Source organism: Corythoichthys intestinalis, chromosome 18 (assembly GCF_030265065.1).
Source record: "Corythoichthys intestinalis isolate RoL2023-P3 chromosome 18, ASM3026506v1, whole genome shotgun sequence".
Classification (NCBI taxonomy): Eukaryota; Metazoa; Chordata; class Actinopteri; order Syngnathiformes; family Syngnathidae; genus Corythoichthys; species Corythoichthys intestinalis.
The window spans coordinates 6,519,346-6,545,795 of record NC_080412.1 but is presented as its reverse complement, the minus strand read 5'-3'; the positions used below and the strand labels follow the sequence as shown (position 1 = coordinate 6,545,795).

Here is a 26,450-nt window from a genome sequence, read left to right as displayed (position 1 = left end):
GTCTTGAGTTCGTCAACATAATCTAGACGAAGACACATTTTGAGATTACTAAAATATGACCAAGACTAATAAGTATTATCATCCAAAAGACGAAAATGAAAAGGGCTGCCAAAAACAACACTGATTTGATGAATGTGTGCGTGATTCGTGTCAGATGTGTGTGTGTTTGGTGTCAAATGTGTACGCGGATCGAAAAGGTGTGTGTGTTTATTATGAGACTGTTCTAGTATACAGATCCGATTTGGACACTTGTTTAAAATAGTATGAACAGTCAGCCCTAAAAATCGGATTTGAGGAGTAATCCAATTGGAACCAGATATGCTTGCAGTCTGAATGCAGTCTAATAGAAGCAGCACCTAAGTATACCTGCTCGTTCTCTCTCTCCTTCTGCTCAACTGGCTCGTACTTTCATTACGTAGTCCCTCATAGTAAGTGCTTGAACAATATATTTAGTTAGGGGTAACATGGGGGTCATGGCAAGTATTGCACACATAAACTAGAATTCAATCATTTGGAGAAAATACATTCATGATACGAGTACATTCAAGCTTGGTCGTGAAACGGATTGTGCTCATATCATAAGCGTCCCTTGTCCCTTTGAAAATTTACCCCAAAAAATTCAAAGGAAACATGAATATTGTATAAACAAAGTAGTACTGTACAAATAATAATTTGAATTATTCAGCAGTCACCTTGTTTGATGTGATTCTTCTCCCTTGACTCTCTCAAAACACCCATTTTGGGCTGAGGCCGTATGCACTGTTTCCACGGCAACATCTCCCTGCTAGTGACAGGCGAGGTCTTAGGCTGAGTGAATATTTGAATGGTCTCAAGTCCTTGCTGTTGCGGCACACCGTGAGGCATTTTGGGGTAACGCTTGGGACTGTTGAAGGTCTTCAGCCCATTTCCCAGGAGGTCAACATTAAAGGTACCATAGACACTGCAGCTGTCACTCACTATTGGATCAGCTGAGTCCATGCCGCTCAGGTCTTTCTTGGTTGCAACTTGAAAATTGAAAACAAAACATGGATGCAAATATGACCGACATGTTATTCAATGATCGAGGAAGTAAAAATAAAAAAGCCTGAAACCAAAAATCAAAAATCCTTGTGCCGGGATTGGCAATGGGGCGGCGTAGGGTTGGTCGCCAACTGGCTTAAGAGATTCACATGATTACTGGGTTCTAGATCACACAACTGATTTGTGTACACTCTCTTTCAATCACTTAGCTTATAGACACCACCACCCCCATCCCCCTCTTTCACTGGCCAATAGGCCCCCCACATGGTGTAAACCGGAAATACATCTCGCTGACGATGGCACTAGCATATTAATAATTAGTCTAGATGTTCTATGTATTACTTGTTGTTGTTTGTGTATGTGTTTCTTTTCTTTCTTCTCTTGTGTTGCTTTTCTTCTGTCCCCAATAAGCCCTTCCTGTTCGCTGCTTTGTCATAATAAAAAGGTATTTTGAATGATCACAATGGGAGTATATCAGACTCTCAATGTGAAACATTAAAACTGTTCAGACAACCCGGGCAATTAAACTATCATTCTCTGTGTTAAACAGCTGAACAGGACAGGTTAATTAAAAAAAAAAAAAGCCTGAAACCAAAAATCAACACAGTTAAAAGAGAAGCAATGAATCATGTTAAGCTATTTTATTAAGTTGAAATTTCAGATTTTAAAGCTCGTCGAAGATACAGTATGTCTATAATAGAGGTTGACAACCTTTAACACTCTAAGAGCCAATTCTGTCCTGTTTACATGGAAAAGACGACACTGGGAGCTAGACATTGTTTTTGACATCTTAAACGAATGCGTTAGCCAAGTAACATATATTAAAGTGCCTGTGACACAAAAAAGCATGTTTATTTCATATTAGATGCGGTATTTTATGCTCCTGAACTGCTTGGATGTCTGTGGAAGCGATCGATATATTTATTCAATTTTTTTAATGAAAATGACTGAGTGACTTCTGGCCAGAGTCTGGATTGAGGAACAAGGCGAATGTGACCTCAGCAGACTAATCATTTTCACAATACAGCCATTACTATAGTATGCAGAAGGACTGCAGATTCAGCTGATTTTGTGGATTAATTCCTTTATTTTTTGTGCCCAATGTGCTGCAGGTTTTTGTTGCTACACCATGGAGAGTGGTGTGAGGCTCTTTGGATTTCCAAAATATTGTTCACAGCGAAGAATGGGCAAAACGAGTCCGACAACCTAGACCATTGGACGGATGACAAAGTGAGTAAGCTACGTGTTTTGTGTTATGTCACGTACTGGGATCATGGCAAACGTCTCAATAAGGTGGTGACTTGTATTTTGTGGGTGACAATGCTCTCTGTCCACCAAGAAAGCCACTCGGCCGACGATCGGCGGCTTGTCTACCTATAGAGCGCTATCCTAGGCTTGTGACCCATGGAGCCCTCCGCTCTCATCTCCGGTTCTCGATTGTGTCCAGACTTCCAGCCCCGTTGGTCCTCTTTGTGTGCCTGCCTAGAGAGCGCTATATTCGGCTTGGGCTCGGGCAGCATCGACATCGGCCGGTTTGTCCACCGAGAATGCGCCATTTTCGGTATTCATTCGCCTCTGCGTCCCTGGCAACGAGGCACTCCCTGCCTGCCGGGGCCGCAGCAGAACGAGCCGAAACTTGCTCGCCGCCGGGGGCTGGCCGATCGGTGAACACAATCACCCCCGCCGCCGTGTGTGACATGAGTCGGGGTAGTTTTGCGACATTTTTCATTTTCAAACTGCGAGAAAGAGACTTGGGAGAGTCGCTCGGTTCGGGTTAGCATGTCGCCTAGCTTTCACGCCGCCTGTTTTGTTTATGCTCTTTCCTCCATCTCCGAAGTTAAGGCAGGGAAAATGAAAAAAGCCGGAGTAACTCCGGTGGGATAAAATACCATTCGGGAGGTTTAAGAAGTCGGCAGTTTTGACCAATATGCAGTAATTTAGCCCTGTCTTACTGAATAAATGCATTTTTAATAATTCATATTCCATTTAGCACAAGACTGTTATTTGTCATGACTATACAATATATTTAGCAATTATGAAAAATATTTAGATAAAAAGAATATCCTGTAAAAATATTGGAATCGAGAGATAAAAACAATGATGACATTTTTCTGCTCTCTGTCACTCTTCCTTGTTCTGAATCTTTCTTCTCCTTTGGGCTGAATTCTAAATCAGGTAAAACCGATACTCTGTCAGCGTCATCACGCAGATGGCGCCGCCAGAGCGCCATAATGACAGGAGTAAAAAACAGCAGATTGAAAGACTCATTTCTCGTCATCTGCGTTTTGCCAAATTGTTGTACAGTATATAGTCAAATCGTCAAAATATGATTTTAATTAGCATAATAGTGCTATTTTGTTTTTGTTGTTGTTTTTTTAGGGTACGTACAGAACAGAACACTCAAACGTTTCATGAGTTCACCAACTATGTAAAAGCACGGTACCACTCGGACGGTGTACACACAAGTCTTCACCACCTTCCAAGTAGCACCCTAAATTTACATAGTTGTTGAATCCATGACATGCATAAGTATTCTGTTGAAAAAAAATAATACAGAAAAATTCTGCCTGACTTGTTCTGCTTACTAAAGGGAAACTAAATTCCCATGTATACTAAGCGGGGTTGTTCGATTTTTACCTTACAAGAAAATCCAAATTATTTCCTCAAACCCAATATCGATTACCATTTCTTGGCAAAATAAAAATAATGACAAATAAAGTGTTTGGAATGTCTTCTATTTCAACTATTTTTTTTCTTTATTACAACTGAAAGTGCCAGTGAATTTAAATCTGCTAATAAACACAGAATAATCCCTTGGGATTAAGTGCATTTTATTTATACAACAGATTCCTGCTCTGTTCTTAATTAAAGCGATAATGAAAGAAGAAAGTGCATATATCATTTGAAGCAAAATCAAACATGAGAAAAGGTAGTCAGTCAGTCAAGTCTGCCAACCAGTTAGCCAGCCAGTCAATCAAGTCATTCAAGGGAAGTCGGTAGGCAGCCAGACTCAGGGTGATGTGCTGTCACATTTCTTACATCAATTAATGATTAGTGCAAAGCTGTCACTCATTAATAACAAGATGCAAGGTGACAATCACCTTGCCTAAACAAACACAAATATGCACCCCAGTGAAAGTAACAAAACAGAAGGATCCCTTAAATTTATGAGCACCTCATCTTTACAAAATACGTCAGGTCAAACACATTAATGGGCCAATGAACAATGTGCATATGGACATTTCAAAATTGTATTTAAGACCTTTTATGAGATTTTAGGAGGATTTTGGACATTTTAAGGCCTTAAATTGACTTCTTTTTTTTTTAAGACCCTATGGAATGCTGTTTTTATGCTGTATTATTTTGCCTTATGTGGAAATTTTTTAAAAAGGAAAATTTTACATCAGAAAAGGAAGCCACTTAAATTCAGACAGTGTCTCTATTGCTAAAAATATGCAGTCAGAACTCACTTGTGTTCCTCACCCCTGAAGGTTTGTGACCTTGGGCCCACAAGTCGTGGTACTTTTCATTATAAGCAGGTCTCCAATTCCCAGAGATCCAAGGAAAGTCTGGAGTTGTCATCCTGAAGAAGAGAAATAACATGAAAGGAAAGTTCCAAGCATTTGCAGAAATATGACATTTTATTAATGTTTTACCTGTGATTAATGAATATATCTTCACTGACTTGTCTACGCAAACCTACGATGAAAATCACAGCAATACTCTGAATGTGTCTATATCTAATTGGGGAGTATTCAAAGGTGTTCATTTTAATTTTTTAACAGTTCAGTACCTTTAGCCCGATTACGTCCCATTTTGCTATGGCGCCTTAGGAGGCAGACGGCTGCAACCATAAAAAAAAACCACAGGAGGGCGCCAATGCTGCCAATCAATACAGGGTCCTGGAGCAGCAAAAGCAAGGAAGACTGATCCGGTCTGTGGTTTTCTGGCTCAGATGTTAATCTTATCTGCGGGTCTTTGAAACAAACAAAACAAAGTCTGTGTTGTTTTTGGCGTTAGGAAAGAATAGATTAACAACAGCATTTGCATTCTTCTGAAAATAGCTCCAATGCTTACTAATGACAAATCCGTGAGGGTCACTTGGCACCCCTACTCCGGCACCATTCACTGCCGCGAGAGTAAGCCAGTAGCGATTTCCCGGTTGCAGGGCAAAAATATCAAGCCAGTGCTGGCTGCTATCAACAGTCCAGTTCTGGTAATGCTGCCCATATGACTCTACACACCAAACCTGAGTACAGAAACAATTTGCATTAGGTTTGTGAGAACCAGCAATCTTTTTGTGTTGTTTTGGTGGGTGAGGTTTTTTTTCTTTTTTTTAAACAATCATAGGTATGTATTTTATTTGATTTATTAGTTTGTTTTGCCATATTTAAGCACAGTTATAATGTTCTACATTAGATTAGAGTGTCTTTATAATACAGGTAGTCCCCGGGTTATGAACGAGTTTCTTTATAGAATGTATATTAGGGGTGTGACAGTACACACAAGTCACGGTTCAGTACGTACCTCGGGACGGGGGTCACGGTTCGTTGTGGGTTCAGTACATCAGGAAAACCAAAAAGGCTTTTTTTCTCACAGCATTCAAAAGTTAAAGTTCGTATAACAAATATATATGGCGGAAAACACTGAGGTGACTTGAAATTCCGCTCTGAGACCCCCAATTTGGCCAACTTTCAAAATTGTCCGATATGCATGTGGGATACATCATTGGAAAGCTTATAATCTCAATTTTCTGGGGGGAAGAAAATTTTTGAACAGGAGGGCTTTTTTTTTTTTTTTTTTTAATGTTTTTTAAACAGCAAAACCCTATCTGGAGGTGAGAGCATGCGAGAGCAGAATTACAGACGCCATGACGTTGACGCAGACATGTCCAAAGTCCGGCCCGGGGACCAAATGCGGCTCATGGTCAAATTTCATCCAGCCCCCAGCCTCTGTCATAAAATCAATAACATCTGGCCCGCACACTGACTTAATAAATTGGTCAGCAGTACTGCCACCAGCACATGAAGTAGCTTTAACACTAAAATCTGCTCCTCATTCACCCACTAAAAGGCAGCAACACTCTAAGCAACATTACCTCGTGTGACCCTTTACTCCCAATTTTCTAAAATGGCGACAGTCAACAAAAAAAGTTGACTGCGACCGCCAACGCTTCAAGGATAGGTGGAAATTGGACTATATCTTCACTAAAATACGCAACAACTGTGTCTGCCTCATTTGCAAAGAGACAGTCGCTGTTTTTAAAGAGTTCAATGTGAGGCGATATTACCAAACAAGCCAAGCTGACATGTTCGACAAGATTACGGTGAAGATGCGCAGCGAGAAATTGAAGCAACTTGAAGCTAGTTTAATTTCACACCAGCAGTATTTCACAAGAGCCCGAGAGTTGAAAGAGAACGCCACAAGGATAGTTGTGAGATTGTTGAAATTGATTTTAAAAAATAAAGCAAATGTGACACACTGAATGGCTTGCTAAAATTTGCTTAAATATATTGTTCTCCGTAAAGGTCGTCAGCCAAGGCCGGCCCCCCACATTTTTACCACACCGAATCTGGCCCCCTTTGCAAAAAGTTTGGACACCCCTGCTTTAACGAGATATTATCGCGTACTTACAGTACCTTGTTTCGATCCAAAAACTCCATGTAGAATGTATCACTGAGTGCCAAGACACAGCTGTGAATGGCCACAGCTGGACTTTTTGGGGATTTTATGGGTGAAACATGGTAATATAACAAGGGTCGCGATGCAGAAATCGCAGACATCAAGGAGTGGTCGAGATTTTCTTTTACATATATTTACCCGTTTAAACGTTTTTTATTTTTCAAATTTTTTTGTTTGGATCAATTATTTATCATCTAACATATCGGAGAAAATGTGACAGTAACAGAAAAAATACAACTCAGCGATAGTTATGAGGTAGATATCCGTGACCTTTTTACAGACGCCATTTTTGTCATTGTGAAATAATGTGTTTAAAAATTTGAAATATGTGAGTGAATAATTTTTTAAAGTCGTTTTTTTTTTTTGACGAAATATGAGACATCAATGAATGATTTTAAGCTAAAAACGACAGACATTTTAAATAATAAATATAATTTATTACCTTCGTTGTAATGGCTGGGTTGAAACAAAAGCGGGTGAGCGACGTCTGTAAACGGCGGTTTTCAGGGTAAAACATACAAATTAAAAATAGTTCGGGGGCTTCATGCGCCATGAATCTGCTATGGCAGCATATAGACATATTGCTCTATCGAACACAACAGTTGTTTTGGCTTAAACTACAGCTGTTTCTTTTAAAGAGGAGCGCGAGAGCAGAAACTGCTTTTTCAGCCTTGTCTGTGTTTTTCGCCATATATATTTATATATAGGTGAAATTAAAAATATATATATATATAAAAATGTGACGAAGGTTTTTTTTTTTTTTTTTTTTTTTTTTTTTTTTTAATGAAAAAAAGACAGTTAAATAGCGTACCGCACGAATGCTATTTTTAGACCGTGATGTAGCCATCATAATGCAGAAGTGGGTGGTTATACACACGCCCTCGCATACAAGCCATGTTATTTCTCTTGTTTTCTCCGGTAATCTTTCAAAAAAGAACATGCCGAGTAAACATAGCTGCTATGGAACTTGTAGAAACGACTCTAGACATTACAACATATGAAGGATGTTTTCTTCATACGTTTTACGAAACCAAAAACTCAGAGGAAAAAATGTGAAGAATGGATCAGCCAGACCAGTTTAACACCAGCAAGGTGAAGCCCTTTACATTTCATATGCAGTAAACATTTTGTTGGCAGCCATGGTCTTACAGAGGACCAAAAGGTAAGAAATTTTGATAGTTTTACTTCTTTTCTAGCGTGGCGTTTTGCCATACTGCTTCTGTCTGACAATGAATGAAAAAGTTTTGAAAAAAATTAAAATGGTATCCGACTGCCACTGTTGTTACCTTTTCTGTTGTAAAAAAAAAAAAAAAAAAAAACAACTTTGGTAAGGGCTAAGTGTAAATAAATTATAGAATTAAGATTTGTTATTAATGGAAAAAATAAAAAATGGTCGTTGGCTGGCACTGAGTAGCATTTGCGATTGCTACACAAAAAAAGCAATGTAAATTGCCTCCAAGAATGGTTACAGATGTAAGACAACCGGAGGATATAATATATAAGAAAGACAGGGCATATGGTGGTAAAGGATAGATTGTTGAAACAGGAGTATGTTATTGTCAGTGGTGTAAGGAAATGCACACAAGAAAAAGGTGTCAATAAAAAAGCTATTTCTGGATCAGGTCGGCTCTTTTTCCTGTCTTTTTCAGCTCGTGACACTCAAGCCATCTCTTTAACTGAACATTTGTATGTTCTTCCACATCTTTACCAGTGAATTTGGCACCAGGGACATCATTTTCGGACAGAATTGGTAGGATTAGCTCAGTAAACATCTCGTTCGAATACTATTCCCATGCATTTACTATTAAGGACAAATGGGAGGTTGACCCGCCTAGCAACAATTGCTAACATCATGAATATTAATGAGCAAAAGTTGCTTGCGGTACGCCATTCAATCAGTTAATATAAACATATTTGATGTGAAAGACGTTACAGAATGGATCATGTAACAACGTGTAGAACATGAAAAGTAACAGTTTTTTTGCCGAGTAACTTATTACTCTTACATTGAGGTAACTGAGTTACTAACTCAATTACTTTTTGGGAGAAGTAATTTGTAACTGTAAATAATTACTTTTTTAAAGTAAGATTAACAACACCGATGACCACGCAAACAAGCTGGCAGTCGGGCATTCTCTGATCATAATGGCCTCTTCAATCATGTCATTAGTCATTATCATTAGTTGCCCTAATAGAGCAAAGCAATGTTAATATACTGTAACATTACCTGGTAACCTTGTATAATTCCATTGTGACTATCAGATGGCGGAGGCTCCCAGTTCAGGTGAATGGAGTTATTATGATCATGGTTAACTGTTATGGACACAGCCAGTGGAGCCGCACCAGGCACTGCTTGAGAAAAGTATGAAGTAGTGAATTTAGTGAACATTCTGACAATATAATCATAAAATGGCCGCTAATCCTCACCCGTCTCTGGGACTCTGAGTAGCTGTGTGTTACTTTCCCGGCCGTACAAACTTCCACCATAGGGACGAACCTTAAACTCATACTTATATCCTCTCCGTAATGGGCCAACATGCGTTTGAAAGCTTGGCACTGTCACCTTTTTTGCAATCCAGTCTGAATTGGTAGGAAACAGGGAACGATAGAGAACTTCAAAGCCATCTAGGTAATGAGGCTGGATGGGCAGGTACTGGAGCTGAAAAAACACAGTGAGGTAAAACATCAGATCAAGCAACATAATGTATTCCTTAAATATCTGTGAAACAAACCTTCCACTGTACTTGAGACATGTTGGATCCTGGGGCTATGATTGTGACGTTTTCTAGAGCCAGTCGCAGGGCAGACAGTTCTATGTGGAGATTTTTTTGTTTGGTGTTGGATGCTAAAAGAAATACACACATATTACTGCATTTTTAACAGAAAAAGTATAGTACAGTGGCACTTTGACTTACAAGGCAAGGCAAATTTATTTATATAGCACAATTCAACACAAGGCAATTCAAAGTGCTTTACATCACATGAAGATCATAAAAATCACATTTAAATTAATACAACGTAAAAACCAAGACAAAAGATCGCATTTAATCACAAATAGAATAAAAATAAATAAATAGAAATAAAACAAAAATAAAAATAAAACAAAGATAAAAATAAAAACTACTACTACTAATAATAATTGAAATCAGCAATGGGTATAAGCACAAGAGGAATAGAAAGCAAGTAGATTGAAATATATAGACAGTTATGGATATGCAGTGCTAAACAAAAGCGTTTTTAGCCCTGATTTAAAAGAGCTAACAGTTTGAGCATACTTCAGACGTGCAGGTAACTTGTTCCAGAGGTGAGGAGCATAATAACTAAATGCTGCCTCACGCTGCTTGGTTTTTGTGCTTGGAACATATAGAAGACCGGTTCCAGACGACCTTAGGGGTCTAGATGTCTCATAGGAATCTAACAAGTCAAGCATGTATTTTGGGCCAAGGCCATTAAGTGTTTTGTAGACGAGCAATAGTATTTTATAGTCTATCCTTTGACTCACTGGAAGCCAGTGTAGCGATTTCAAAACCGGTGTAATGTGGTCCAGCTTCCTTGTATTTGTGAGGACTCTGGCTGCAGCATTCTGTACTAGCTGCAGCTTCCTGACTGATTTTTTATCAAGACCTGTAAATATACCGTTGCAATAGTCCAATCTGCTGAAAATGAATGCATGCATAAGTTTTTCCATGTCTTGTTGAGTCAGAAGAGCCTTAATTCTGGTTATATTTTTTAGGTGGTAATAAGCGGATTTAGTGACGGACTTTAGATGGCTATCAAATTTTAGGTCTGAGTCAATAATTACGCCAAGGTTTCTGACTTGATTTGTTGCTGTAAGTGACAAAGTGCTAAGTTGCCTTCTTATCTTTGACCTTTCCTTTTTTGGCCCAAAAATGATCACCTCTGTATTCTCCACATTTAACTGGAGAAAATTCTGGCACATCCATTCATTGATTTGATGAATGCATTTACTCAGGGAGACTAAGGGACTATAATCATGTGGGGACACAGAAATGTACAGTTGTGTGTCATCTGCATAGGCGTGATAGGAGAAGTCATTCTGTTCCATTATCTGAGCTAACGGAAGCATATAGATATTAAATAAGAGTGGTCCAAGAATTGACCCTTGAGGGACTCCACACGTGAATTTGGTTCGTTCTGACTGATAGTTTCCGATTGACACAAAGAAATCCCTATCATGTAAATAGGATGTGAACCACTGAAGAATACAGGGTGACCCAAAAAAAAGTTTACACTGCCATAATACAATTTAAATGCCATGTTTATTCAGCTTAGAATTAGAATTTAATCACAAATTATACATTATTGTAAAGAACATGTACAGTACAGTCTATTTTTCAATGCGTCCTCCCTTAATTGTCACAACAGCCTGCTTTCCGCCTCGGAAATATATGTCTGTAAGTATTTTATGCTTACTATAACATATGGATGTGCAATATATGTTTACTTCTGTGGTGAAGGGTCATATGTACAGAACTTCATAAGTTGTGTTATAGAAGCCAGCCAATTCTTAAGGCTAGTAGCTCAAGCTAGTGTGCTATGCTTTACATATAATACAGTGCCTTGCAAAAGTATTCGGCCCCCTTGAACCTTGCAACCTTTCGCCACATTTCAGGCTTCAAACATAAAGATATAAAATTTAATTTTTTTGTCAAGAATCAACAACAAGTGGGACACAATCGTGAAGTGGAACAAAATTTATTGGATAATTTTAACTTTTTTAACAAATAAAAAACTGAAAAGTGGGGCGTGCAATATTATTCGGCCCCCTTGCTTTAACACTTTGTAGCGCCACCTTTCGCTCCAATTACAGCTGCAAGTTGCTTGGGGTATGTTTCTATCCGTTTTGCACATCGAGACACTGACATTCTTGCCCATTCTTCCTTGCAAAACAGCTCGAGCTCAGTGAGGTTGGATGTAGAGTGTTTGTGAACAGCAGTCTTCAGCTCTTTCCATAGATTCTCGATTGGATTCAGGTCTGGACTTTGACTTGGCCATTCTAACACCTGGATACGTTTATTTTTGAACCATTCCATTGTAGATTTGGCTTTATGTTTTGGATCATTGTCCTGTTGGAAGATAAATCTCCGTCCCAGTCTCAGGTCTTGTGCAGATACCAACAGGTTTTCTTCCAGAATGTTTCTGTATTTGGCTGCATCCATCTTCCCATCAATTTTAACCATCTTCCCTGTCCCTGCTGAAGAAAAGCAGGCCCAAACCATGATGCTGCCACCACCATGTTTGACAGTGGGGATGGTGTGTTCAGGGTGATGAGCTGTGTTGCTTTTACGCCAAACATATCGTTTTGCATTGTGGCCAAAAAGTTCAATTTTGGTTTCATCTGACCAGAGCACCTTCTTCCACATGTTTGGTGTGTCTCCCAGGTGGCTTGTGGCAAACTTTAAACGAGACTTTTTATGGATATCTTTGAGAAATGGCTTTCTTCTTGCCACTCTTCCATAAAGGCCAGATTTGTGCAGTGTACGACTGATTGTTGTCCTATGGACAGACTCTCCCACCTCAGCTGTAGATCTCTGCAGTTCATCCAGAGTGATCAGAGATGCAGCCAAGAAGTCCATGATCAGTTTTCTCCTTGTTTGAGAAGAAAGTTTGGAAGGACGGCCGGGTCTTGGTAGAATTGCAGTGGTCTGATGCTCTCTTCATTTCAATATGATGGCTTGAACAGTGCTCCTTGAGATGTTTAAAGCTTGGGAAATCTTTTTGTATCCAAATCCGGCTATAAACTTCTCCACAACAGTATCTCGGACCTGCCTGGTGTGTTCCTTGGTTTTCATAATGCTCTCTGCACTTTAAACAGAACCCTGAGACTATCACAGAGCAGGTGCATTTATACGGAGACTTGATTACACACAGGTGGATTCTATTTATCATCATCGGTCATTTAGGACAACATTGGATCATTCAGAGATCCTCACTGAACTTCTGGAGTGAGTTTTCTGCACTGAAAGTAAAGGGGCCGAATAATATTGCACGCCCCACTTTTCAGTTTTTTATTTGTTAAAAAAGTTTAAATTATCCAATAAATGTTGTTCCACTTCACGATTGTGTCCCACTTGTTGTTGATTCTTGACAAAAAAATAAAATTTCATATCTTTATGTTTGAAGCCTGAAATGTGGCGAAAGGTTGCAAGATTCAAGGGGGCCGAATACTTTTGCAACGCACTGTAGTTGTGTATATAAATGTATTGTGCAGTTTGTTGTATATTGAGTATTGAATATGTCTATTTTTCTGTTGTACTTTCACAATATTAAGACAAGTGTCTTCCCAAAAAAAGCAAGAAAAGACCAAGCCTTGTGGTTTATGGAAGTGCATTCATTTTTAGATGGCTGTCGGGCAGTGCAGAAGTGAAACGCACTGTTTTGGGCAGTACATGTATTGTAATATTTTTGGCACGGTGTCGGTGGATTGGAATGTGTGCGTTTGTAAATCAAGCGCTCCCTTTCTGTGACGTCACGCTCAAGTGTGCCGCACGGCTAGCGAGAAACACATCTTAATAAGCCACTGAAAAGATGACAATCGCTTCGTTGGTGTTTTAAAGATTGATATTGATTATTATAAGGAAAGCTATTGATCCTTTTTGCTCTACCGTATTTTTGTTATGAGGAATGAGTGATGACCTTACTATATAATGTTTGCATTTTACAGTGTTAGTTATAAGTTAGTAAGTTATTGAGAGGCCTTTTGGTTATTGATAGGCTTGCTGTCCTAACCTGTCTCCCAGGTTAAGAAAGTTGTTCCATGGACCAAGACCACAACAGTCTTCTCTCCTGTAGCACCAAATATTTTTATTTGATGACAAAGCATATTACCTGTTGGGTTTATGTTTTAGTTCAGTGCTCATTATTCAGGAAATACATCTTCAATATTATTGACTAATTGATTGTGATTGACTCAAATTATATTTATTTGAAAAAATAAATATTGGCACTTTATTTTGTTTCGTTCATAATAATGTTCATGTCATTATGAAAAATCTGGTGAGGTCAAAGGCAAAAATCTATATTGAATCCACCACTAGTTTTTTTCTTCTTCTTTTTTTTACCTCCAGGTGTTCAAAAACTTGGTTGAATATACAGTACATTCAAAAAATTATATATTTATTATCGGTTATCGTTATCGGTATCGGTTTTGAGGAGCAGGAAGTTATCGATATCGGTATCGGTTTCAAAAAATGGATATCGTGCACCCCTAATGTTAACGTAACATAGCTATTACGAGCTATTCAGATAACTATAACTTAAAGAACATGCTAACAAGTTTACCAAACCATCACTGTCACTCCAAAACACCAAAATAACATGTGAAATTATATAATGATGTGTTTATAATTTCACACATAAGTCGCTCCTGAGTATAAGTCGCACCCCCAGCCAAATTATGAAAAAAACTGCGACTTATAGTCCGAAAAGTACGGTAAATGGTCTATCGCTACAATAATTATGATGCAGAGCTGGTATTTCATTATACTACAGTATATGTACTGTCCGCTTTCCTTTGTTGCACTCGGACTTGTTTGACGTCACACCAGTGCTATTTTCTTTTAGTTTTGAGTGTTGCTTTCACGTTGGGAAGCGGGGGTGAACGGCAGTTAACATTTCAAGAAGGCAGAGAAACGGTAAACGCCGCAGGCTCGGCGATGCCATCCCGTGTTAGGTCGCTATTAGCTTGCTAGCTTATTGAGCAGCGCTCGTTTTCACCGCTGGACCGGTGCCACTAATAGCTGCCGTTTTCCTTGTTGAATTTCCCATGATTTGGACCTTATTTCCTTCGGCATTATTCTGCAGCCATTGAGGTATGTTTTTGTAAGCAAATATGTCTCTATTTACTTTAAAGCATCATTGTACGTTCTTTGTCATCATTGTATTTTATTTTCTAATAGTGTGTTCATAATTTCACAGTGACAAATTAATAAATGCCTGTTGTAAGAAGTAGAAAAGTGTGATCGGTGTTATCGGCGGGAAGTAATATTTATCTACAACCCCTAGCAAAAAGTATGGAATCACCAGTCAGGAACGAGCACTCACTCAGACATTTTATCATGTAGAACAAACTCAGATAAAAAGCTTGAAAAAATAATGAATTAGTTCAAAAGTGCAACTGTTTTGCATTCAGAAACACTAAAAGAAATGAATTAAAAACATTGTGGTGGTCATTAAATGTTCCTTTTATAGAGCAAGTGCAGGGAAATATATATGGAATCACTCCAGTCTGAGGAAAAAAATATGGAATCATGAGAAACAAACAAAGAAATAATAATCAAAACACTAGTATTTAGTAGCACCACCTCTGGCTTTTATGACAGCTTGCAGTCTCTGAGGCATGGACTTGAGTATTCTTCATCAATTTGGTGCCAACTCTCTTTGATTGCAGTTGCCAGATCATCCTTGCAGGCCAGTGCCTTGCTGTGGACACTTTTTTTCAATTTCCTCCACAGGTTTTCAATAGAGTTGAGATCTGGGCTATTTGCAGGTCAGGACATTGACTGGATGAGTCTTTCTTCAAGGAATGCTTTAACAGTTTTAGCTCTGTGGCATGATGCATTGTCGTCTCAGAAAATTACAAATTTTCAATTGAAGGGATAGAAAGCTGTCTAAAATTTCAATGTAAACTTGTGCATTTATTGAAGATTTAACCACAGCCATCTGTTCCTAGTTCAGCCACTGAGTCCTATCCCCTTTTTCTCACTCTTCCTACCACTTGTCTTACTTTCTTTCTCTTTTCTAATTCTGATATCTAGTTGACTAGTCTCTTCATCACTTGTCACCCGGTGTCCCCTTTCCCCCCTCCCCTCTGGGGAGCGGCTATTTTTCAGCCGCAGCCTCCTGACTATCCTGACCCCTGGCTGGATGGACGTCCTTGTTGCCCCCCACCCCACTGTCTCATCTGGCTAGATGGACCTCCTCTCGTTTCTTCAATCCATTGCATCTTTACAAACTGGACCTCCTGCTGCTAATACCCACCATCAGTCCTGGTGCATCTATAACCTGTCCGTCCTGGGAGTGGATCTCTCCTGACTGTGGTTCTCCCCAAGGTTTTTGGAGTTTTTCCTTGCCGACATGGAGGGTCTAAGGATTGGGGATGCCCAGGACTTGAACTTTATTAATTCATCTACTCTTTCTGACTGTGTATCATATTGCCTCTGCAAAGTCCTTTGAGGCAACCTTGTTGTGATATAGGGCTATACAAATAAAATTGAATTGAATCTCCCCAGTGCCTTTGCCTGACATGCAGCCCTATATCATCAAGGACTGAGCGGATTTTTATGTTTTCTTAAGGGAGTCATCTTTGTAAATCTCACTGGAACAGCACAAAATAAAAGTTCTAGCAGCTTGTCAAGAGTCATGAATCTGCACTGGACAAGGTGTCAAGAGTGAAAAATCTGCATTGGACAGAGTCTCGTCCGCCATTATGTCTGCAGTGTTTGTTGTTGTTGTTGTTGTTTTTTTTGTCGCTTAAACAGTACCTTATTGTACCTTACAGTATCTTATTTTTTCCTTCATTTTCAGAGCCAACACACCACCAGGTAGTAATCAGTTGACAGCTCCGCCACTCTCTTCACCAAGTGAAGTGTCCAAAACATGCAAATCCGATGGCACGACTACAAATTCGATCATCGAACTGCTGCCAAGAGTGTCCTGGTAGAGGTGCTCCGGGCACGTGCCACCGGTGGGAACCCCGGGGACGACCCACGACACGCTGGAAAGACTATGTCTCTCGGCTGGCCTGACAATGCCTTGGGATCCTGCCGGAGGAGCTAGTTGAAGTGGCTGAGGATAGGGAAGTCTGGGCTTCCCTGCTAAAGCTGCTGCCCCCACGACCCGACCCCGGATTAAGCGGTTGAGGATGGATGGATGTCTGTTAGGTTTCTCCATTTTGATGTAATTTTGGCTCAGTCCACGAACTTAAGAGTTCCTACAGACCGTTTCTCATTTGAAAGCGGGGTGACAATTTCTAACAGTAGTAGTACACAACCCTTCTACCTCACAGCAACAGTGTTATGAGACCATCATCTCCTTTCATAAATACAAATCTCATTCACACCACATTAACGTTTTTATATGGTTAGATATGATCTATTATACTTATACACTTATACTGATACAATAATGTGCGTAGGACACCGCTGCTCTGACTCATTTTCGTTTTATAGACTAATGCTCTGTCTGTTTACTTGATAGGGAATAGTATTCTCAAGGTTTTTCCCCAGACAACCCTGTCTGTTACAGTTTTATGGACTACTCTGTCTTTACTGAGTTTAAGTACGTACAGGACACCGTCGCCCTACAGTTTTATAGACCACTGTCTTTCACAGAGTTTTAAGTGTACACAGGACACAGTCGCCCTTAAAATTAGTCAGTCACGCAAATCGTATCACCAGTGTTGTCAGTAACGCGTTAGTTAGTAACGCGTTACTGTAATCTGATTACTTTTTTCAGTAACGCGTAATCTAACGCGTTCATTTTTCTACACCAGTAATCTGATTAAAGTTAGTTTCCTTAGTGTCTCTGCGTTACTATTTTTTCATTGCATCATAATGTATGTAGAATGAAGAATATTGTAGTCATGCACGAAGAGCATTTTGAATAGAAAATGCTAAAATAAAAGGTTCCCGGTACGTGTTTCCATGACAACCTCTTAGCTATTTCCTGTTTTGGTCTCGCGTCACGTGTTGTGGGACTGAGGCAGGTGGACATTCGCGCCGAGTGTTGAGACGTTGCGAGGTAATGTTGATCCGTGGATATCCACGAATGAAGGTGCGTATTTTTCCTTCATTCTGGAGGCTATCAGCAAAAGGTTGGACCCCCTACATGCGCGGCCGTTTCGTAGCTTTGCCGTAGCAACGACGGGCAGTCATCGCTTCAAGTTGGCAAGCTTTGTTTACATCATATGCGTGTTACACATTTACGCCGTGAGGTGATGTGTTCGTTTAGCATCTCTGGGATGTGTTGTAAGTCCGATTGAGTGTAAAGTGCTTAGTTGCCGCCACGTTTTGTGGCCAAATTGACCGCTTGTGTGTTGAGAGGAGTACTTCAGGTGTTGTGCCAAAAAATAGTGTCCCCCCTGACGGGAGCGCCCACACATCACTCGTACAAACAACTTTTTCTTACCAATTGATGGACACGGAAATGACTTTCTTTTACCGTGAATATGTATTATTTTACTCTGCTTGAACTAATAAATGTCATACCTGTGTGATTGTCATTGGGATATGGTCATGAAAACCTGTAGACTAATACATTTCTGTTCAAAGATGGTTATGTGGCCCAGTCCAAGAATTGTTACTAAAATACAGTACTAGTATTTTGTGTAATTTATTTATTTATTAGGGCCCGAGCACTAAGCGTGCGAAGGCCCTATTGTTTTGCAAAGGATTTTTTTTTTTTTTTAATTTTTCAGGGCAAATGAAAACGGCCAATTTGGAGGCCTGAACATGCACGAAAAGTCACCAAAATTTGCACATACGTCCGGAAAATTGTAAATTTCGATAATTTTGCAACGTTGCAAAAAAATATAACAAAATGGCTCAGTGGCGCCCCCTTGAAATTTTAAAATTGGCCTATAACATTAGGGTCTGTCAGCGTAGAGCAATGAAATTTGGGGGGTCTATACCTTGTCCAAAACCGCTCCAAAAAAGCATTTACACGCATATTCCAAACCCAACAGGAAATCGGTTATTTTGGATCAAATATGAAATTTTTATCGATTTACAGGGTGCACATTTGAGACCTTTTCGCCGAGGGAGTTAGTTGGATCATCTTCAAAATTGGTGAGACTGTTCAGGAGACATATGAGATCTTAAGTTTCTAAAATGGTGTGTTTTCATTCACGGGTCTGACCTGGGCGTGGTGCCAAAGTCGGCCATTTTTTCGGCAAAACACCGAATTCAGTAAATGGCTAATAATTCCTTGACACAACTTTCAATCTTTTTCATATCTGCCATGTATATGCGGTATCCCACCCTTAACACGAGTGCATTGAAATATTACCCATTAGGTCTAGCGCCCCCTAGTGAGAACAGGAAATGCCTTTTTTTACGAGACAGGTTCCTCCTCCAAGGGAAAAAAATCTGTTGACCTCAAACCTGCATCAGGGGAGCCTTAAGACCTGTGTTCAGATGCCTGATGAAAAATATTGAGGTTTCGTTGAGGCGGAGGGGTCCAAACAGGAAAGTGAAAATGAACTTCAACAATTTGTCACGCAAAAAACTTTGAACAGTCATAACTCGGCAGATATACAACATATCTGCGCCAAACTTCCCGTGTTTGTTGAGAGTCATACCCTGAAGGTTCTTGTAGGGGTCATTTGCATCAACTCTACAGTGCCAACTAGTGGCGACAGAAAGAAGTTTTAAAAAAGGCCTTTCCTATTGGGGTTTTTCAACATAGAGCAAGGAAATTTGGGGAGTAGATACCTTATGCAAAACTGCTCCAAAAAGTCTCTTGCACCCATATTCCAAATCCAACAGGAAATCGGGTATTTTGGATCGAATGTGAAATTTTCATGGGTTCACAGTAGGAGTTTACATTTGGAGGCTTGAATATGCACAAAAACTCGTAAAAATTTGCACATACATGCGGCTTTAGATAACGTTCGATAATCTTGCAATGTTACGAAAAAATGTAGCAAAATGCCTCAGTGGCGCCCCCTTGAATTTTTCAAAAAGGCGTTTCCTATTAGGTTTTTTTAACAGAGAGTGATGAAATTTGGGGAGTCGATACCTTGTGCAAAACTGCTCCAAAAAGTCTCTTGCACCCGTATTCCAAATCCAACAGGAAATCGGGTATTTTTGATCGAATGTGAAAATTTTATCGGTTCACAGTAGGAGTTTACATTTGGAGGCTTGAACATGCATAAAAACTCACCAAAATTTGCACATACATGCGGCTTTGGATAACGTTCGATAATCTTGCAACGTTACGAAAAAATTTAACAAAATGGCTCAGTGGCGCCCCCTTGAAATTTTCAAAAAGGTCTCTCCATTTAGGTTTTTCTAACATAGAGTGATGAAATTTGGAGAGTCAAAACTTTGTGCAAAACTGCTCCAAAAAGTCTCTTGCACACACATTCCAAATCCTACAGGAAATCGGGTATTTTGGATTGAATGTGAACTTTTTATCGATTTACAGTGTGCACATTTTACACCTTGGCACCTAGGGAATTAGTTTGATCATTCTCAAAATTGGTGAGACTGTTCATGAGGCATATGAAATCTTAAGTTATAAAAATGGTGTGTTTTCATTCATGGGCCTGACCTGGGCGGGGCGCCAAATTCTTCCATTTTTTCGCCAAAACACCGAATTCGGAAAATGACTGATAACTCCCTCATACAACGTTCAATCTATTTTAAATCTGGCATGTGTGTGAGGTATACCAGCCTGAGCAGGACTGGATTGAAAATTTACCATTTGTGCCTGGCGCCTCCTAGTGGGAACAGGAAATGCCCTTTTTTACGGGACACACTCCTCCTCTAAAGGGAAAAAATCAATCTACCTCAAACCTGCATAAGGGAAACCTTAAGACCTGTCTTCAGGTGCCTGATGAAAAATATTGAAGTTTCGTTGAAGCGGAGGGGTCCAAACAGGAAAGTGAAAATGACTGTCAACAATTTTTCTCTCCAAAAACTTTAAACAGTCATAACTCGGCAGATATACAAGATATCTGCGCCAAACTTCCCGTGCTTGTTGAGAGTCATACCCTGAAGGGCCTTGTAGGGGTCATTTGCATCAACCCTACAGCGCCAACTAGTGGCGATAGAAAGTCACTCGTTTTTCCAAAACATGTCCAGTTCTTTTCATGTTGGTCATTGTAGTTTCAAGACCTATTAAAATACTTTTTTACGGCCCATGTCCACGTGTCTCTGTCTGTTGCCGTGACGACCCTTTGTTCGCCATTTAAAGGAAATATTTTTTTTCAGAGACTCAGGGAGCTTATAGAGCCACAATAGTTGGCACACTTGGTCGAATTGGCCCAGTTAGAAGATTAATTTTGGTTTTGAATAAGGGCTTGGCTGCACAGCTCAGTAGTGGCTCCTTTTTTGTAGTACTCTCTCCAATAGGGGTTTTTATCTCTTGGGTGTGGGAATGTAAATAGGCGACTTTCGAGCATGTTAGGTTCTAATGAGATGATTAGAGAGGAGGATCTGCCACCACCCTGACCTGCACACAGTCCGAGTTGCGTGACGTCCGAGTTGCGCTAGATTGCGAGGGCCCGTTCAGTCCTGCTTGCAGGCCTAGTTTTAAACTTATTTTACAGTTGTAAATACTTTACTGTAATGCGTCCATGAAAACATTTGATGTTTTCACCTCAATAAAGCGTTATAATTAAGCGCTCGCATCAGGGGGGACATTTCGCGCGGGGCAGCTATTTTACGGCACAACACCTGGTTGTGCACGCGCATCCACGCCCGCCATCACCTTTGCAATTTTGTGCAGTCCGTTTGCCTTGTTTTACATTGGCACTGATATGCTGTCAACCATAACCCGAAATTCAGAAGTTTTGACATTAGGCTTAATCTTAGAGTTAGCGGGGTTTAATTGGTCGGTGGAGTTGATTTCAACAAATTCAAAGCAGTTTGTCAGATATTTGTAAGTTTCAGGGCTCCGGAGAGGCTAAGCTAGTGCGAAATTCTGATATTCCCCTTTAAATTCAATCATTGGAAAGTCAATTACATGTGATGACATTTTTCTGTTGTCATTCTTATGTATAGGCGGCAAACGGAGAAAAATGGGTAAAAAGTAACTGAGTAAAGTAAATAACTACTTTTAAAGTAATTTACTTACTTTGATAATGAAGTAATCAGTAAAGTAACTATATTACTTTTTTGAGGTGTAATCAGTAATTAAATTACTTTTTCAAGTAATCTGTGACAACACTGCGTATCACTCATACATTTGGGTGAGGGAATTTCCTACTTTGAGATGCCTTCAGTCCTTTGGCTTTGCTTGAACCCTTGGCACCCAAATGCAAAGGTGAGGCCAGTTTCTCGCAAACAGAGGCTGTGCACAGTTTTTACTGGATGTCGACTCTGTCTATGGGAACTCCGGGTATTTCACAATCCGGCTCAAAGGACCAATTAAATGTCAAGTTCAAATATAAATCCTTAGGGTGATATTTGTAAAATTAGCCAAAATAAGGAGAGAAGGCACTCAGTTTTTTTGGAAACTTGCAAGGAGAACGGAAGGGGGCTATAAAGTGCAATGCTAGACTACGCAATACAGTCCCTGAACATCGTTCTAACCTAAGCCTTTTGTCTGCTTTCTTTTTATGGCCGTAGCAACAGATGGGTGTCTCGCCCTAAAAGGAAATAAGGGAAGCAAGCTGGCGACACCCCTTGAAATTGTTTTGCTATGTGTGTGCATGTAGTTGGAATTAATTCATGTCTACATTCAGCAATATGCATTTAGCAACGGATTAAATGTGGCAGTCTGATTTCTTAATGACTGCGGCTTGTCTCAAAGCTGACCTGTGGAATGAAGGCCAATTTGAACCAGTGTTAATGAAAAGGCACTTTTATTGAGAGCAAAACATGTCTATCTATATTTTTCTGACAATCAGTGACTAAAACATTTCATCAGCAACTCAATGTTATCGAGAGAAATCATTTTTAAGAGCAAATATTTAATGGTCTTTTGAATAATTATCTCATCATTGTACATCACCTCGATAGCTCTCGCCTGTTTATGGTTGTATTCATTTTCATCACTTTGTTGTTGTGCTAGTATTTTTATTGAACTTTGCTATTATTTGTTTTTGCCTTTCCTGGCCATTGTGGCCTTCCCCTGGTCCTCTCTCCGACTCGGTTCGTGCCATTTTTGTTTGTATTTTTCTCGCATATTCTCACATGCTACTTTAGTTGTCTGTTTTGTAATGAATACTAAAAAAAACTTCCTTGTCTGTGTTGGGATCCACATTTAATGTCTCGCTGTTTCATAACAATTTTTCTCAAATCTTTGTTTCTTTCTACCTTGTTGATTATTTGCATTTCATGGTTCTGTTTTATGTGGTGCACTTTATGGCGAAGCTTTAAGTCTCGTTGTACTCTGTATAATGACATTATAGCCATTCTATTCTGTTCTATGATCAGGCTCTAATATTTTATTTGCTTCATTACTCTGTAAGATGTCACAATTCTTAACTTTTCAGAGTTGGTTAATTTTTTGGAGCATTTCATCGGAGAAGAATCTGCTTTTTAATAATGGGCAGCTTGGTATAGGGTTTTGACCTCCTTAGGCCACACACTACCCCATTAGACAAATCCGCAACATCAAATTTGCGTTACATCCAATAAGAATTGAAATTTATATAGTATGGAATCAGAATTTATGGATAAAATGAACATATGGCCAAAATTTGGCACTCACTGAATAACTGTGTACACAGACCCTAGACCAGGGGTGGGCAAACTATTCCACAAAGGGCCGCAGTGGGTGCGGGTTTTTGTTCATACCCATCATGAGGACAGCCTTTCACCAATCCGGTTTCTTACAAGTGCAATCAGTAGATTGCAGTCAGGTGCTTCTATTTTCCACTGATACCTCATTGGCTAAACTGTCTGTGCTGAATAAGTTGGAACAAAGACCAGGACCCACTGCGGCCCTCGAGGACCGGTTTGCCCACCCCTGCCCTAGACACTAGTTCTGTCCTAAAGGTCTACCACAGTTTAGACAGATAAAGTACACTTCAACCTTATTCAATCTCACTAAAATATTGCAGAAATATAATTAAAAGTACAACTAATTAAAGAGCATAATAAAAATATCATAGTGGCTTGTTTTACCTTCAACTTCTAGCTGTGCAGCGGCAGTGACAATACCGACGTCATTGACTGCTGTACAGGTGTACATGCCAGCATCTTGGGCTGTCACATAATGGATCTGGAGCGTCTGATCTGGGTTTATGAGATATCTGCACACAAATATTACTTTTACTTTTTTGTTATTGCTGTAGTCTTGTACATTTGAACTCAATTAAAGAGGGACATTGCTGAGCTCGACTCAGGATGTTGTGAGGTGGTTGGCTGAATACTTTTCCCTCAATACTACCAAAACTCCTTCCCATGATGAAGCAGAGACTCGGGACTCTGAAGCCAGCTCTCCTATCTGTGCAGTAGTCATTGAGGTGGTTAAAAAGCTCCTAAGTCATAAGGCCCTGGGGGTGGATAAGATCCAGATTTCTTAAGGCTCTTATGTTGTGAGGTAGTCATGGTTGACATGCCTCTGCAACATCACGTGGACATTGGGGACATTGCCTCTGGATTAGCAGACCGGTGTGGTGGTCCCTCTTTTTAAAAAGGGGGACCACGACACCACTATAGGAAGATAACACTCCTCAGCCTCCCTGGTAACGTCTTTTAAGGTATACTGAAGAGGAGGGTCCATCGGGAAGCCAAGTCTCAGGTTCAAGAGGAGCTGTTCTAACCTTAAACCTGTCTCGTCCTGGCCGCAGAACAGTGGGCCAGCTCTACACTCTCTTGAGGGACATGGGAGTTCATCCAATCAGGCTACTTTTGTTTTGTGGACATGGACAAGGTGTTCGACCGTGTCCCTCGGGGAGTTCTGTGGGAGATGCTACGGCAGTATGGGGACCCTTATACAAGCGGTTTGGTTGCTGTATGACTGGTGTTTCCACTTTGGGTGGAACTCCGTCAAGGCTGCCTTTTGTCATCTAATCGGTTTATAACTTCTATCCAGAATATCGAGGAACAGTTGAAGCATTGAGGCTGTCAGATTTGGTGGCCTTGGTAGTGCATCTCTGCTTCTTGCAAATTGTGTAGTTCTGATGGCTTCATCAAGCCGTGACCTTTAACTCTGATTAAAGCGGTTTAAAATAGAGTGTGAAGCAATTAGGATAAGATCATAGTACTCTGACAGAAGGAGAGCCGAAAGGCAAAGCTCGCTACTCACCGGTCGATCTAAGTTCCTACCCTCATCTATGGTCACGAGCTGTGGGTTTTGAATGAAAGAACAAGGTCTCGGATACAAGTGTCGGACACAATTAGTTTCCTCAGGAGGGTGTCTGAGCTCTCCCTTAGAGATAGGGTAAGATGCTCGTTCATCCAGTAGGGGTTTGGGTAGAGCCACCAGTCCTCGCATCGAAAGGAGCATGATAGGGTGGCTCGGGCCCCTAAATCGGATGCCTCCTGAACGTCGCCCTGGAGAGGTTTTCAGGGCACGTCCCACTGGGCGGAATCCACAGAATACACCCAGGACACACTAGGGAGACTACTGTATGTCTCCCGGCTGTCCTAGGAAGGCCTCGGAATCCCCCTGGAAGAGCTGGCTGATGTGGAGAGGGTGGTCTGAGCTTCTCTGCTGAGGCTGCTACTCCCGCAACCCAATCTCAGTCAAGCAGTAGAAGATGATAAATCAATGATAAATATTCCTGAGCACTTTGGAATTAAAAATACTGTACCTGCCATTGGGCAGTGGCCCATGTTCTCTGCTCCAGACCACTGCGGGTGGAGGGTCACCTTTGGCCTGACAGTAAAACTGGGCAGACTCCCCCATTCTCACTGAGACATTTTCTGGCTTCAAGACTAAAATCGGTCTTGCTAAAATAGAAGAGAGGAAATATGTTCTCAGCATGGAATTATATTTACATTTTATATAAACTAATGGCGTTGTGTTAAAATGCTGAATTATTAAGTAACAATTTATCACAATGGAAATTGTCTCACAGAGCACGGTGAGACGAGCTGCTCTGCTCTGTCGCACCCCCATAATGTTGCTGGCCACACACACGTAGGCACCAGAGTGGTTCTTCTCTGCAGGAGCGATGATAAGCTTTCCATTTAGCTCCTGTATAGCACACACAAAAACACACCCACACAACAAAAGTTTAGTGGAAAAAAAAAAAAAACACTAAATAAATTGTAATAGGTCCCTGCTTACTGTGCACATCGCTTCTACATACTGTATCGAAAACATTTTTGCTTATTCGTGATACATGCTGAAAGATTTATGTATGCACCGTAATTTTCGGACTGTAAGCCGCGACATTTTTCCTTCATTTTAAATCCTGCGATTTATAATACAGTGCGCCTTATTTGTTGATTTATTTGGGTTGATAAGTAACACTTTATTTGACAGCAGCATCATTACACTGTCATAAGACAGTCATAATTATGACATGACACTATCATGAGCATTACTGAATGCTTATGTCATTAAGTGTCATCCGGCAAATTATGTCACCAACTCTGTTTATGTCCAGCTTGGATCTTTTACATCCTTTCAAAAGTGAGATAATTTGCCGGATAGCACTAAATAACATCTGTGATTAGTAGAGATAAGTAGAGACCCGTCTGATCACGTCATTTTCAAAGTATCGGAATCGGCAAAAAAATATCGGACATGCCTTTTTTAAATATATATATATATATATTTTTTTTAATTTAAATCGTTTTCTAATTGTATTTAACGTTACAGACATAATATGTTACACTCATCCAAAGTCTTTAGTTTAGGCTCAAGGTAGGGTTATCAAATTTATCCTGTTAACGGCGGTAATTAATTTAAAAAAAAATTTATCACGTTAAAATATTTAACGCAATTAACGCATGCGCTGCACGACCCACTCACACATTGTCGCGTTCAATCTGTAATGGGGCCGTTTTACTTATATATAGAGCTAGAAGGCAGCGTAAAACGAGTAGAGTGAATTTTGGCAGCCTTTGAAGACTTTTTTTAATTGGCTAAAGCCTTACAAT

At 40.1% G+C, this 26,450-nt stretch overlaps 1 protein-coding gene across 6 annotated transcripts in view; it reads right to left on the bottom strand.

Moving 5' to 3' along the window:
* Positions 1 to 26,450, bottom strand: part of robo4 (roundabout, axon guidance receptor, homolog 4 (Drosophila)) — an 89,650-nt gene that overhangs the window by 37,947 nt on the left and 25,253 nt on the right. For 5 of the 6 annotated variants that reach the window (XM_057821326.1, XM_057821329.1, XM_057821328.1 and 2 more), the window contains exons 4-14: positions 25,419 to 25,539; positions 25,154 to 25,292; positions 23,520 to 23,647; positions 9,435 to 9,547; positions 9,130 to 9,361; positions 8,930 to 9,054; positions 5,098 to 5,269; positions 4,814 to 4,996; positions 4,677 to 4,719; positions 4,491 to 4,603; positions 693 to 1,004 (exon numbers count right to left, since the gene is read on the bottom strand). In XM_057821326.1, coding sequence (XP_057677309.1) covers positions 693 to 1,004; positions 4,491 to 4,603; positions 4,677 to 4,719; positions 4,814 to 4,996; positions 5,098 to 5,269; positions 8,930 to 9,054; positions 9,130 to 9,361; positions 9,435 to 9,547; positions 23,520 to 23,647; positions 25,154 to 25,292; positions 25,419 to 25,539 — 1,681 coding nt within the window. The remainder of the gene's footprint in view (positions 1 to 692; positions 1,005 to 4,490; positions 4,604 to 4,676; positions 4,720 to 4,813; positions 4,997 to 5,097; positions 5,270 to 8,929; positions 9,055 to 9,129; positions 9,362 to 9,434; positions 9,548 to 23,519; positions 23,648 to 25,153; positions 25,293 to 25,418; positions 25,540 to 26,450) is intronic. The other variant, XM_057821327.1, reaches the window with a different exon arrangement.